The sequence below is a fragment of the Meriones unguiculatus genome, chromosome 21 (genome assembly GCF_030254825.1).
Source record: "Meriones unguiculatus strain TT.TT164.6M chromosome 21, Bangor_MerUng_6.1, whole genome shotgun sequence".
NCBI lineage: Eukaryota > Metazoa > Chordata > Mammalia > Rodentia > Muridae > Meriones > Meriones unguiculatus.
Genome location: NC_083368.1, coordinates 56,587,800 through 56,598,574, shown reverse-complemented (window position 1 = coordinate 56,598,574; position 10,775 = coordinate 56,587,800). Strand labels below are relative to the sequence as shown.

Below are 10,775 nucleotides of genomic sequence, written 5' to 3'. Positions count from 1 at the left end.
CTCTGGCAAGACAGCCAGTGCTTTTAACTGCTGAGCCATTTCTGCAGCCCTATTAAATTAAATTAATTCATTTCTTCTTAAGGGACAGGGTCTCCCTCCTAGCTGTCCTGGAGGAGTTTGTTACAGAGATCAGGCTGGCCCCAAACTCACAGACATTCTCTTCCTCTGTCTCTTGGGAGTGCTGAGATTAAAGGCATGCACTGCTGTCCTGGCCCTTTAGCTTTATTTTGTATGTATGGTGGGGAGGTGGGAGTGGGTGAGGGATGTTGGGCCCATGAGTGCTGTGCCTGCAGAGGCCAGAAGAGGCCATCACATTAACTAGTGTTGGAACCACAGGTGACTGTGAGCCTCTCAAAATGTGTGCTGGGGACTGAACTCAGCTCCTCTGGAGGACAGTGTGTGCCCCTAAGTGCTGATCCGCCTCTCTAGCCCTACCCCCCAACCCCCAGATAAAGTCTTGCTTTGTAGACTGCTCCTAAACTTGCTGTGTCTGCTCTTGAACTCGAGAGGATGGTCCAGTCTCCATTTCCAGACAAGCACAGAACAGCGACCTCTGGCTCGGCCTCGGCTGGTGCTCCTCGCCAATCTTCTAAAAATGCTCTTGCTAGTTCCTTTCCCTGCACTCACTGTTGCCACACACCCTCTCCAGACAATGCGCCTAGTCACCTCAGAGCCCCCCCCAACAATCAGCCTTCACACACACCTCTCAGTGAGCAATGGAGCAGTTTTCTCCTCCCCGTCTCTTCTACATGAAGAACAGAAAAGTTCACCAAGCCTGAGCTGGTTTTGGACGCATGTGCCCTGAGGCCCAACTGTGTCCTCAAATGAACTTTCAGGGAGCATCCGTTACCACCTCATGCCTCTGCATACTTTGGTGTGATGAAAATGAGATGCACTATAGGAAGAGACATATCACCAAATCTGTCAGTCAGAGAACGGCCCCAACTGCACCCTCAGCAACAAGCTCCCCGTTCTCTTAACCCAGTAAAAGGAATCCAGAAGCAACAATGGGGGCCCTATTGTATCTTTGCTCACTGTCAGTCTGTTCTTCTATGATCTGCAATATTAGTTCACTTTTTGAAAAGTCACTTGCAATTTTGTGAGTGTGTGAGCTCTTACTTCAGTCCTTTGAACAAGAGTCCAAGAAAGCCCAGCCTAGACTCCGGCCACAGTAACATGGATTACAGTCTTGCACCATCATGACCCTCTTAAAAAATATTTATCTGGGACTAGAGAGATAGCTCAGTAGTTAAGAGCACTGTCTTCTTTTCCAAAGAACTGAGGTTCAATTCCCAGCAACCACACACACACACACACACACACACACACACACGACAGCTCACAACTGACTGTAATACTAATTCTAAGGGATCTGACATCTTCACTAACACACTTAAAATAAAATAAAATATTTAAAATATTTATTTACTGTATTTCTGTGTGTGTGTGTTTCGTTTGTACATGCCACACACCTTCCTGAGGCCTGACATGTCAGACCAGGATACTGGATCCTCTGGAGTAAGAGCAGGAAATGCTCTGAACCACTGAGCCATCTTTCCAGCCTGCAAAACCTTCCTACTGTAAGACTTCCTTCTGCTCACTGCCATGTGCCTTTTCAAGTGATTTCAGTCACCAGGTCGCCAGCTATGACGTATTCTATCCATTTTCCTTATTTATCTATGCTGCAAAGCAAAAAGCCCAAACCATTTAGCTTGAAATCATTGTCATTACAATGTGCCTGTCACTGGCACTTCCAGCCACAACCGACAAATTCAGCTCACTGCGCCTCTTGGAGGTGGTCTCTTTGTTCAGTGTCTTTAGGTTTTGAATAATCACCTTGTATCTCAGCTCACTGTGTATCTAATCATGCTTGTAATTCTCAATTCTCAGCTGACCTTTATATCGGTATGTGTGTGTATACACACACACACACACACACACACATATATCATCTGGAATATATATAGACACAGACATATAGACATACAGATATAGACATATAGATATACAGATATATAGACATACAGATATATAGACAGACATACAGATATAGACATACAGATATAAAGGTCAGCCTGAGATACAAGGTGAGAACTTGTCTAAAATATATTTTTAGACCCTGGTTCATATAGACTGTGTCATCCTTAGGGGATGTTTGAAGCCAGGTGTGGTGGTCAATGCCTTCAATGCCAGCGCTCGAGAGACTGAGGCAGGCGGATATTTCTGAGTTCCATGTCAGATGGGCTACAGAGTGAGGTTCTGTCTCAGTAAAATAAAAGAGGTGTTTGCAGACAGGAAGTTGGTGTAACTCTTCCAGGCGGTCAGGCGGAGAGGTACCAGAGACCCTCAGGTCTGCCGCCTTCCACTGAATTCCCCTGCGTGGTGAAGTCTTGCGGAACGTGGTGCCTGACGCGCTGAGCAAACGTTGGTGCCTGGTGAGTCAGTCTGTCACAAGCTCCATAAGTCTCTGTGGTAGGCCTCCCTTTGTGTGGTGCTACCAGTTCCCAGCCGGGTGTGGGGACTAGAGTCACTAAACGCTGACGCCTCCCAGCCTGTGGCCCCGGAACCCAGGCGGCTGAGGTAGGAGGATCCAGGAACGTGAAGGCCTTCACGTTCACACTGGGCGTCAGAGTGAGCGCGTTTTCCAGCCAGAGGCAGGTGGTCGGCAAAGGGGCCTGCCAAGCTGAGTTTGGTCCCCAGGACTCAGAACACCTCGGGCCTGTGCTGTGGTGCATGTGTGCCCCGACACAATGACTGAAAGAGAAATGTCATAGTCACACCGACCAGAAAGGGTCCTGATGGAATGGCCCAGTGAACGGCGGCTTTAATCATGTCTGACAACTTGACTTCCATTGCTAAGGCCCAGCAAGAGAGGACTGACTCCCAGAAGTTGTTGTCTGGCCTACACACACACACACACACACACACATACACAGAGACACACAGACACACAGACACAGATACACACACACACAGAGACACACACACACACACACAGAGACACACACAGAGATACACAGAGACACAGAGACACACACACACAGAGATACACAGAGACACAGACACACACACACACACACACACACACTTAGTTTCTGGCACCCTCATGGTGGCTCCCGACCATCTGTTAACCCCATTTCCAGGGGGAATCCAACACCTTCTTCTGGCCTCTGTAGGCATCAGACACACAGGCAAGCATGCAAGCAAGATGCTCACACACATAAAGTAAAAAGTAAATTCAAAAGAGAGCATTTGCCTCTGTCTTTTCAACTCATAGTGGTAATCTAAGAACTTGGCACAGTATTAGTCACCACACATTTTACAAACGAGCAAGCTGAGCTCTGGGAAAAGGAAGCCATCTCTTGTTAAACAGGTTTTTAAAATGCCCAGATTATGTTTGCGGTCTTTGACGGCCTTGCCGTCTGAACTCCTGTTTCTGCATCTAGAAACTGGACTGCTCCCGGAGTCCGCTAACGCCTTCCCCGCCCAACAACGAGCGGCCCCTTCTCTCACCTTAAACAGCCTGACTGTAAGTGCCTGGGTCCTGGGAAGCTACGAAGCCCGAGCAGGGTCTCTTGGATCAGGTGCCTCAGAGCTGCTCAGAGCCCCACTGTGCGTGAGCAGGAGGGTCCGCTACCGTCACCTGCTGAGTAGGGCCCCCCCCACTCCCAAAGGTTGCCTCAGGGAAACTGCTGGCCACTGCCTGCCTCCTCTCTACTGGGAGGCCAGGAGGGGCTGGCCAGACGGCAAGCAGAGTCTGGCTTCGGGGCAGATGGAGAGGGGTGGCTTGATGAAGGGGCCGTCAGCAGGTGATTTGGAGGTACTTGGTCTAAAGCCATCCTCCTCTCAGACCACGGCCTAGACTGTACTCTCGTCTACTTAAACCCCCGGAGTACTGTCTGCAGTGGTCTCAGCGAGACAGCCACGGGCAGCCTGTCCCTGATGCTGCCAGAGCCCCCAAGGCTAGTGACAGACTGAAAACCCCCAGGGCAAATGGATTTCCAGGCAGCAGCTCCGCACAAGCGTCTGTTTGCAGGGTAGAGCCGGGTGAGTGAGCAGGAAGTGGGTCAAAGGTCTCCTGGGTTTAACCTCCTCCTGAACCCATGAGCTCAGCCTGGGCTGGGCAGTGACCAGTCTCTCCCAGAGCTGCTGTGGCGGGCAGAGGGCCTACCTGGTCACCAGTGAGTCAAGGCCTGCGTGTCCAGCTCCCCGGCTTCCCAGGAGTGCCCCAGCGGGAGGCTGGGGCTGGCAACCTCTGTCTTCACAAACTGCTTTAATTTTCATGTATTTCCCCCAGTCCATTTCTTCTATTGTGTGTGGGTGTGAGCTGCCGCGGCCCACAGGCCGGCCTTCCCCGGGTGGTTTCTCTCCTCAGGCGTGGCTCTGGCATCCCAGAGGTGGCCAGCATCGCCTGCCAAGCACCTAAACTCTCTCAGCTGGTTCACCGACTGAGGCTTGTTTGTTTTTTATCAATACAGGGTCTCAGGGTTACATAGCCCTGGCTGACAAAAAGCCACTGTGCCTGGCTTGTTTGTTTGCCTTTTTTTTTTTTTTTTAATTTGTTTATTTAATGTTTATGAGCGCTCTGCATGTACACTCGCCTGCGTGCCAGAAGACAGCATCAGACCCCAGTATAGACTGGTTGGGAGCCACCATGTGGACGCTGGGAATTGGACTCAGGACCTCTGGAAGAGCAGCCAGCGCTCTTAACCTCTGAGCCATCTCTCCAGCCCGTTTGCAGTCTTTTGCGTAGCTCTGGCTGTCTAGCCCTCCCGGCGTGGGCCGGCTAGCCTCAGACCTGCGGCGGCCCTCTTGCTTCTGCCCCCCGAGTGCTGGGATTGCAGAGGCCACCACACAATCTACCAGCTTTGTTTTAAGGGTTCATGGCGGCGTCTCCTTCCATAGGACTGGAGTCCATTGGGAAGGGACTCCAGTGAAAAGGCCCATTGCCTTGGGGTGGGGAGTGTGGCCGTGGGGTGGGGAGCATGGCCGTGGGGGAAGCGTGGCTGAGGGGGGGTGTTGCTGACTGAGCATCGCGCCCACACGGAAAGCAGAGCCTGGGGGTGAGAAGGCCGCGATGCAGAGGTCATGGGTGGGGGGTGAGGAAGGAAAGAGAGGCAGGGGCGGCCGGGAGGGCCCCGGGTTCTGATGCGGGTCCCCCGCGTGGACGCTGGACAGCACGCTCGCAGCGGCGCCTCCGCTGCCCACGCTACCTCCGGCCCCTCCAGGCTGGGTGACAGCACGCTTACACGGGCGAGTGACGAGGCGCCCTGCTTCCGAGCGTGGCCCCTCGCCGCCCGGCGCTCGCAGACGTCTCCAGGCACCGAGCGGGCACACCTGTGCCCGGGCCTTACCTCTGCCCCGCAGCCCCGGGCGCCCGCGAGCTGGTGGGAGCCCCACCCGGGCCTGACACTTTCTCATTAGGCCCCTGGAATCTGAAGCATGTCGTGGCGGGGCCATCTGACAGCTCAGACACGAACCGGCACCGCCGTCTCCGGAGGACGCCGGCTGCGGTCGGTCCCCAGGCTGTGAGGTGTGCCTGGGCGTGTCATCCGTGTAAGGGCGCGCAGAGGGGCTGGACCCACGTGGGAGCTGGTCAGGCCTCGTGGTGCATAGCTGCGATGCCAGCCCTGAGAAGTTGAGGCAGGGGGATTGGTATTAGTTCAAGGACAGCTTCCAAAAAACCCTAAAAACATGGGGCAGTTTTTAAAATTATTTCTTTGTATTTCTTCGTGCACTGTTTCGCATGTCCGTGTGAGTGTATCAGACAGTTGTGAGCTGCCACGTAGGTGCTGGGAATCGAACCCGGGTCCTTCGGAAGAGCAGCCAGTGTTCCTAACCACTGAGCCACCTCTCCAGCCAAACATAGGGCAGTTTTGAAAGAAAATAACCAAACCAGTAAAATAACTGAATAAGCAAAAGTAAATAACAGTGTTTCACTAGATCTGGACTTGGAAGAAGAGCACCGTACCCATGAGCAGCACTGTGCAAACGTGAGGGAGCTCCAAGCCGGTGTCTGTGCACAGCTGGGCCTGGATGGTCCCTGTTCTCTTCCACCTCAGAGCTCGGCCTGACGCCTGTTTTTGAATATTTTTTAAAAAATTTAATTGTGTGTATGTGTGTTGTGTGTCTGTGTGTTCTGTGCATGTTGTATGTTTTTTGTGTGTTGTATGTGTATTGTGTATATGTGTTGTATGTTGTGTATGTGTTGTGTGTATGTGTGTGCATGTGTGCCTCTGCAGACCAGGAGAGCCAGGGGAAGAAGGGTGTCCTCCCTGTCACCCCCCTCTATTCCTTCGAGGCAGGGTCTCTCTAAAGCTGCAGCTCAGGTTTCCAGGCTGGCTGTGAGCAGGAGCCCTCAGAGTGTGCTGTGTGCATGCCTGCAGAGGCTCAGGACAGCCCCTCAGAGTGTGCTGTGTGCAGCCACGCAGAGGCTCAGGACAGCCCTCTCCTGTGCCCTCTGTGCTGGGATCTGAACTCACATCCTCAGGTGTGCACAGAGGTGCCCTTACCCACCGAACCATCTCTCTAGCCTCCTCCTACTTTTCGGTTTTTTTGACACAGGTGCTCAGGTAGCCCAGGCTAGCCTTGAAGTCTGCATGTAGTCAAAGATCACCTTGAGTTTCTTCCCCTCTGGCCTCTGCTCCCCGAGGGCTGGGATCAGGTGTCTTCACCACTCTCAGTTTATGAGGCTCATGCTGGGCAAGCACTCTTCCGTTTCCAAATCCCAGCTTCTCCTCTAGCAATGCTCTCATTCTGCTTTAAGGTCTTCTGTTGTTCTTTTAGAATTACACTTTACGTGTGTGTGTGTGTGTGCGTGCGTGTGCACATGCTGCAGAGGCCAGAGAGCACAAGGTCATTCTCTCTTACACGTGGGACCCGGGGCTAGAACACGGGTTGCCAGCCTTGCCCTTGGGTGGGTGAGTCACTCCACCGGCCTAAAGAGGGGGCCTGCCTGCCTCCGCCTCGTCAGCTCTGGGACTGCGGGCAGGAGCGGCTAGCCCTCCCCTCCTCTGTTTCGGAGTAAGTGTCATGTCTTCAGGAAGTCTCTGCCGACCCCAGGCAGGGTTCGCTGTTTCTCCACGCGTTGGCACGGATTCCGGGGACTGTGTAACTGTCTGTTTCGCCCCTGCCCTCCGTGAAGGCGAGCACCGGATGTGGGATGCACATTTTGGGGACACTGCTGCTGCTTCCACATCCTCCTGCGGGCAGGACATCTGATTGCCTTCAGCTAGCGCTGTAGCCCAGGGGCACACGTTTATCCAGCATTCAGAAAGTCACAGGTTCAATCACCAGGCATGGGGGTGGGGAAAAGCCTTAAAGCCCAAAGAGGACCTTGCAAATGGCTCAGGGGGTAAAGGCACTTGTGAAAGCAGGATGACCCGAGTTCAAATCCCCAGATCCCACGTAAAGGCCTGCAACGCCAACCTTTGAACAAGTAGGAAAGGCGAGGCATGGGCTTCCAGCACGGCCCTGAGTCGTGTGCCCGCAGGGGATCCAGGGCTGGCTCTGCCGTGGAGAAGGGACAGACAGTTCAGGACAGTCACACCCGAGTGGCTTTCTCCGTTCATCGTGTGCCGACTTGGCCAGCCACAGTGCTGCAGGCTCATGCAGGGGCACACAGAGGGGTGCTGCAGGCTCATGCAGGGGCACAGAGGGGTGCTGCAGGCTCATGCAGGGGTACACAGAGGGGTGCTGCAGCCGGGGGCCAGTGAGGCGTGGCCCGCGTGTCTGTGCACCCCCACGCCCCTCGTGCGTCAGTACATACATGTCGGTGTGTCCTTAGGCATCTGCTCTGGAAATAGGACGGGAAGGGGGTGAGCAAACAGTTACCTAGAACCTGCTGTATACCTAATACCCCTACACACACCCACATGTTGAGACACAGTTTCTCTGTGTACCCTGGCTCTCCTGGAACTGGATCTGTAGCCCAGGCTGGCTTTGAACTCCTGAGTGCTGGGATTTAAGCCTGGCCGCCCTGTGGTTTTTATCTGGTCTAATCTTTCCAACAAATCTCAAGTGTTGCTATCACCTACTCTCACTTTACGGATGAGAAGCCTGGGGCCCAAGGACGTCATGCAACGTGCCAGAGAAACTGCGGCCCTTCGTGGTCCCGGCTTAATTCGGCTGAACTGAATTTTACCGAGGCAGGGTCTGGCTGAGACTTGAACTCTCAGCCTTTTTGCCTCGGCTGGCCTGTGTGACCAGTGTTTAAGTGGCATCTGCTGTGGTTTCAGGCAGGGCCGAAGCCCAGGCGTGGCCCGGCAGGCCTGGACAATGAAGAAGAGCACAGGCTGGCCCTATTCCGGAGAACGGTGTTCTTTCCTCCCGAGTCACACCGGCCAAATCAGGTCTGTCCTCTGCCCCTCGATTCTACGGCACAGGCATTAGGAGGGTGTCTGCGACTTGTTAAAAAAAAGCAAGACAATCGTAACCTTGCCGTGGTTAGGGTTAGGGACAGACAAGTAAGAATGTGTCCTTAGAGCTTGGCTTGGTTTTTGCTTCATCATTTCTGTTTGATACAGGCCCTCACTACGTAGCGCTGGCTGGCCCAGAACTCACAGAGATCCGCCTGTCTCTGCCTCCCGGAGTGCTGGGATTACAGGCGTGCGCCACCGCACCCCACTTCCACACTGATTTTCTGGCTGGAAAAAAAAAAAAAAAAAGGAAAGGAAAACAGGCGTCACGGTGCGGAGTACAGCGCCACCTACTGTAGAAATGGTGAATGACGGCACAACAGTTGGCACCGACGCTAGCAGGAATCGGAGACTTCGCGGTTGGTGGCTTGCGGAGTTTTGGTCAAGTTCGTTCGTTCTGAGGTGGGGTCTGGCGTGTCGCGGGCTGGCACAGGTGTCGGAGCCACACAGGCTTAGGAAGAAAGAAAAACCCCTGGTTGTGTGGCCAGAGTTGTGCCCTCTCCCACGTACTCGCTGGCGCACTTTGAAACGATTTTATTGAAGTTGCTTCTATGTCTTCCCGCCTTCTCCGCCCCGCTCCGGGGTAGGAGAGAGGTTAGCGCTGTTCCTCGCGCTACTTCCTGCTGGTTACGGTCGTGCGGGCCTCGAGGCAGTCCGGTCTTGTTTTGGGGGATCCCTGACTTGCTGACTGCATCACCAGCTTCCGGGCGCAGCGGGGAGCAGCGGGGGGCTCCGGGCGCGCAGCGGGGGGCTCCGGGGGCGCAGCGGGGAGCTCCGGGGGAGCAGCGGGGAGCTCCGGGGGAGCAGCGGGGGCTCCGGGGGCGCAGCGGGGAGCTCCGGGGGAGCAGCGGGGAGCAGCGGGGGGCTCCGGGCGCGCAGCGGGGGGCTCCGGGGGCGCAGCGGGGAGCTCCGGGGGAGCAGCGGGGAGCTCCGGGGGCGCAGCGGGGAGCTCCGGGGGAGCAGCGGGGGCTCCGGGGGAGCAGCGGGGGCGCAGCGGGGGGCTCCGAGGGCGCAGCGGGGAGCTCCGGGGGAGCAGCGGGGAGCTCCGGGGGCGCAGCGCGGGGGGGGCGCAGCGCGGGGGGGGGGCGCAGCGCGGGGGGGGGGCGCAGCGCGGGGGGGGGGCGCAGCGGGGAGCTCCGGGGGCGCAGCGGGGGGAGCTCCGGGGGCACAGCCGGGGCGCAGCGGGGGAGCTGCGGGGAGCAGCGGGGGGAGCGCGGCCTCCTTTCCCGAGCTCCATCTACACCCTCCGGCCTCTGTCCCTCTCCACAGTCCTCAGATTTAAACCGTCTGCAGCCGGCAAGCGCCCCTCCAGAGCCGCAGGAGGCAGTGTGCTGCTGTGGGCACCCGAGTCAGCCCCACACCTGGAACAAAACAAAAAACCCTTTACATAGAAGAAAGCGTCTACATAAAGCCAGGATTTCTATATATGGGCATTTCGTGTTTTTTTTCTGTATGCGGGTATTCTGTATGTTTATTTTCTGTATTTGAGGAGTTTTTGTCTATTTTCTCTAGAATAGTGTTTTGTCTATTTTCTGTATATGTGTGTTGTCTATTTTTTCAATATGAGTGTTTGGTCTTTTTTTTTTTTTTGTATATGTGAGTGTTTGGTCTATTTTCTGAATTTGGGCAGTTTTTTGTCTATTTTCTGTAGAATAGTGATTTTCTATTTTCTGTATATGAGTGTTTTGTCTATTTGCTGTAAATTAGAGATTTGTACATTTTCTGTATATGAGTGTTTTCTCAATTTTCCATATATGAATGTTTTTGTCTATTTTCTGTATATGGCCGTTTTGTCTATTTTATGTATCTGAGGATTTTTTTTGTCTATTTTCTCTTGAAAAGTGACTTTTTCTATTTTCTGTAGATGAGTGTTTTGTACATTGAATGTATATGAGTGTTTTGTCTATGTTCTCTATTTGAGGACTTTTTTGTCTATTTTCTCTAGAATAGTGTTTTGCCTATTTTCTGTGTATCAGTGTTTTGTCTATTTTTTGTATATGTGCGTGTTTGGTCTAATTTGTGTATTTGAGGAGGTTTTTGTCTATTTTCTCTAGAAGAGTGTTTTATTTTTTTTCTATTTTGTGTAGATGAGTGTTTTGTCTATATTCTGTATATGAATGTTTTGTCTATTTTCTGTGTATGTGTGTTTTGTAAATTTTCTATATATGAAAAATTTTTGTACTTTTTGTACAAAATTTTATTCATTTTGTACTTTTTCTGTATATAGGTGTTTTGTCTATTTTCTGTATATGAGTATTTTGTCGATTTTCTGTTTGAGTGTTTTGTCTATTTTCTCTATTTGAGGAGATTTTTGTCTATTTTCTCTAGAATAGTTTTTTTTTAAATTTTCTGTATATT

The 10,775-nt window shown here is 53.0% G+C and overlaps 1 protein-coding gene and 1 long non-coding RNA gene across 2 annotated transcripts in view; both read right to left on the bottom strand.

The window, feature by feature from the left end:
* Positions 1–4,252: 4,252 nt before the first annotated feature.
* LOC132649733 (basic salivary proline-rich protein 3-like) lies at positions 4,253–9,378 on the bottom strand. The gene is made up of 3 exons (XM_060373967.1): positions 8,712–9,378; positions 6,617–7,795; positions 4,253–5,630 (listed from the first exon to the last, which is right to left on the bottom strand). The coding sequence occupies exons 2-3, from the start codon at positions 6,753–6,755 to the stop codon at positions 4,882–4,884; spliced, it is 888 nt and encodes a 295-aa protein (XP_060229950.1). The 5' UTR covers positions 6,756–7,795; positions 8,712–9,378; the 3' UTR covers positions 4,253–4,881.
* Positions 9,379–9,543: 165 nt separating this feature from the next.
* The window catches only part of LOC132649728 (uncharacterized), a 40,284-nt gene continuing 39,052 nt past the window's right edge, over positions 9,544–10,775 (bottom strand). The window contains exon 3 of the long non-coding RNA XR_009588232.1: positions 9,544–9,778. This is a non-coding gene — a long non-coding RNA (uncharacterized LOC132649728). The remainder of the gene's footprint in view (positions 9,779–10,775) is intronic.

What these genes read in the sequence shown, in the direction of transcription:
- LOC132649733 (XM_060373967.1), bottom strand. Translation starts at nt 6,755, where the DNA reads ATGAGAGCATTGCTAGAGGAGAAGCTGGGATTTGGAAACGGAAGAGTG. An exon ending in CAGAGGGGAAGAAACTCAAG is followed by an intron (nt 5,631 to 6,616) that starts GTGATCTTTGAC and finishes TCAACTTCTCAG; the next exon opens with GGCTGGCATCGCAGCTATGC.